Genomic DNA, 1,549 nt, shown 5'->3' with positions numbered 1-1,549 from the left:
GAGACAGAAAGCGAGAAATCACCCCCCAGGGGGGATGGTCACGCCGCAATCCCTTCTCCTCCATTCTCCTCTCAGGATCTTGGGCATGCACGTACACGCGCCCGGCGTGAGTTTTAAGCCACCAGGTCCGGGACGCGAACCGCGGTCGACTACGTGGGAGTCCAGTGACATAGCCATTACGCTAACTGCTGGTTCCCGAAAGTATCAGGTTTTGCCTACCCACCACGAGAACTGAGCTGGATGCAGGGACTGCTCTGAACGTCCCACTGCCAGGTCCAACCTGCCACCTCCAATGGTGGAGATGCCATCCCAGCCCATCCCCACCCCTAACTCCAGAGGATCCACCACCCAGAGGCTCACCGGAACAGGCTGGGGGTCGAAATACTTCGACTTGGGTTCCTTGGGCCCCTCGGCAAGGTCTGGCTTCTCCTGTAACTCCACAGACTGGATGTGGCCACAGGGGGACAGGAGGCGTGACAGGCTCTCCTGCCATGGTGCAAGGGGGGCAGAGTGTGAAAGTCTGCAGGGCCCTCCCCAAGGCCTCCTTCCACCCTGGGCGGCCCTGCACCTGCCCAGCCTGGAGAGCTGGGGTGCCGTGCCCTCTGACCTGTTCCGTGACACGACAGCTGAGGGCACGTGGACGCTCCCCGAGTATGACGATTCACTAGGTCTCACTAGCTGAATCAAACAGACCGGTCTGCACTGTTAAGTCAGGACACAGGGGACCTCTGGGGGGTGCACGGATGCTTTCTGATCTGTGTGCTCATGGTGCTAATGACAGTGTGTCATCTGATATGCAGTGAGCAGTACACCCATTCCAGGCCCTTCTCTGTACACACACTACACTGCGGTAAGGGTTAAAGGCATACCGTCTCTCCTTAACACTTGTCTTTAACTTTAGAGAAATCTTTGAGAAATGAATATTGCTTTTTAAAAAATCATCTAGGACCAGCCAGGTGGTGAGGTGGTTAAGGTGGCTAGATGCCACATGGCTGACTGTGCGGTTCCAATCCTGGGAAAAGACTGAAAAAAAAGGCCAGGTGTAAGTGCATGGCCCAAAATCCCAAGAGAAGAATGAAAGAAGGGATGGTAGCATGGCCTTCTCCCCTAGAGGGTGCTTTCTCACTACTCCCCACCCCCGGTAAGAGCATGCACACATAGCAAAAAAACGAACTAAAATTCAACAATTCCCTGTGTTGCTCTTATAAAAATTTAGGTAATAACTAATTTAATAGCTTCTGTGGTTAAAAAAAAAAAAAAAAAAAAAAGACAGATGTACATGGATGACAGAATTAGAGGCCATTTTTATTTTCTTATGCTTTTTCTTTTCAGGACTATCAACATGTATCACTTTATCTGGCTTTGTTGTTTTTGTTTTTTTAAAAAAATAAAATAGGGACCAGCAGTTGGCATAATGGCTATGTTGCTGGACTCCCATGTAGTTGACCACAGTTTGAGTCCCAGACCCAGTGGCTTAAACTCACACCACGTGCAAGATCCTGAGAGGAGCATGGAGAAGGGATTGCGGAGTGGCCATCCCCCCTGGGGG

General features: G+C 51.3%; 1 protein-coding gene across 1 annotated transcript in view; it reads right to left on the bottom strand.

Moving 5' to 3' along the window:
- The window catches only part of RRP7A (ribosomal RNA processing 7 homolog A), a 10,329-nt gene that overhangs the window by 4,625 nt on the left and 4,155 nt on the right, over nucleotides 1-1,549 (bottom strand). The window contains exon 3 of the mRNA XM_006150696.3: nucleotides 361-486. Coding sequence (XP_006150758.1) covers nucleotides 361-486 — 126 coding nt within the window. The remainder of the gene's footprint in view (nucleotides 1-360; nucleotides 487-1,549) is intronic.

Source organism: Tupaia chinensis, unplaced genomic scaffold (assembly GCF_000334495.1).
Source record: "Tupaia chinensis unplaced genomic scaffold, TupChi_1.0 Scaffold000294_5, whole genome shotgun sequence".
NCBI classification, from domain to species: domain Eukaryota; kingdom Metazoa; phylum Chordata; class Mammalia; order Scandentia; family Tupaiidae; genus Tupaia; species Tupaia belangeri.
This window is presented reverse-complemented; position numbering and strand designations above follow the sequence as displayed.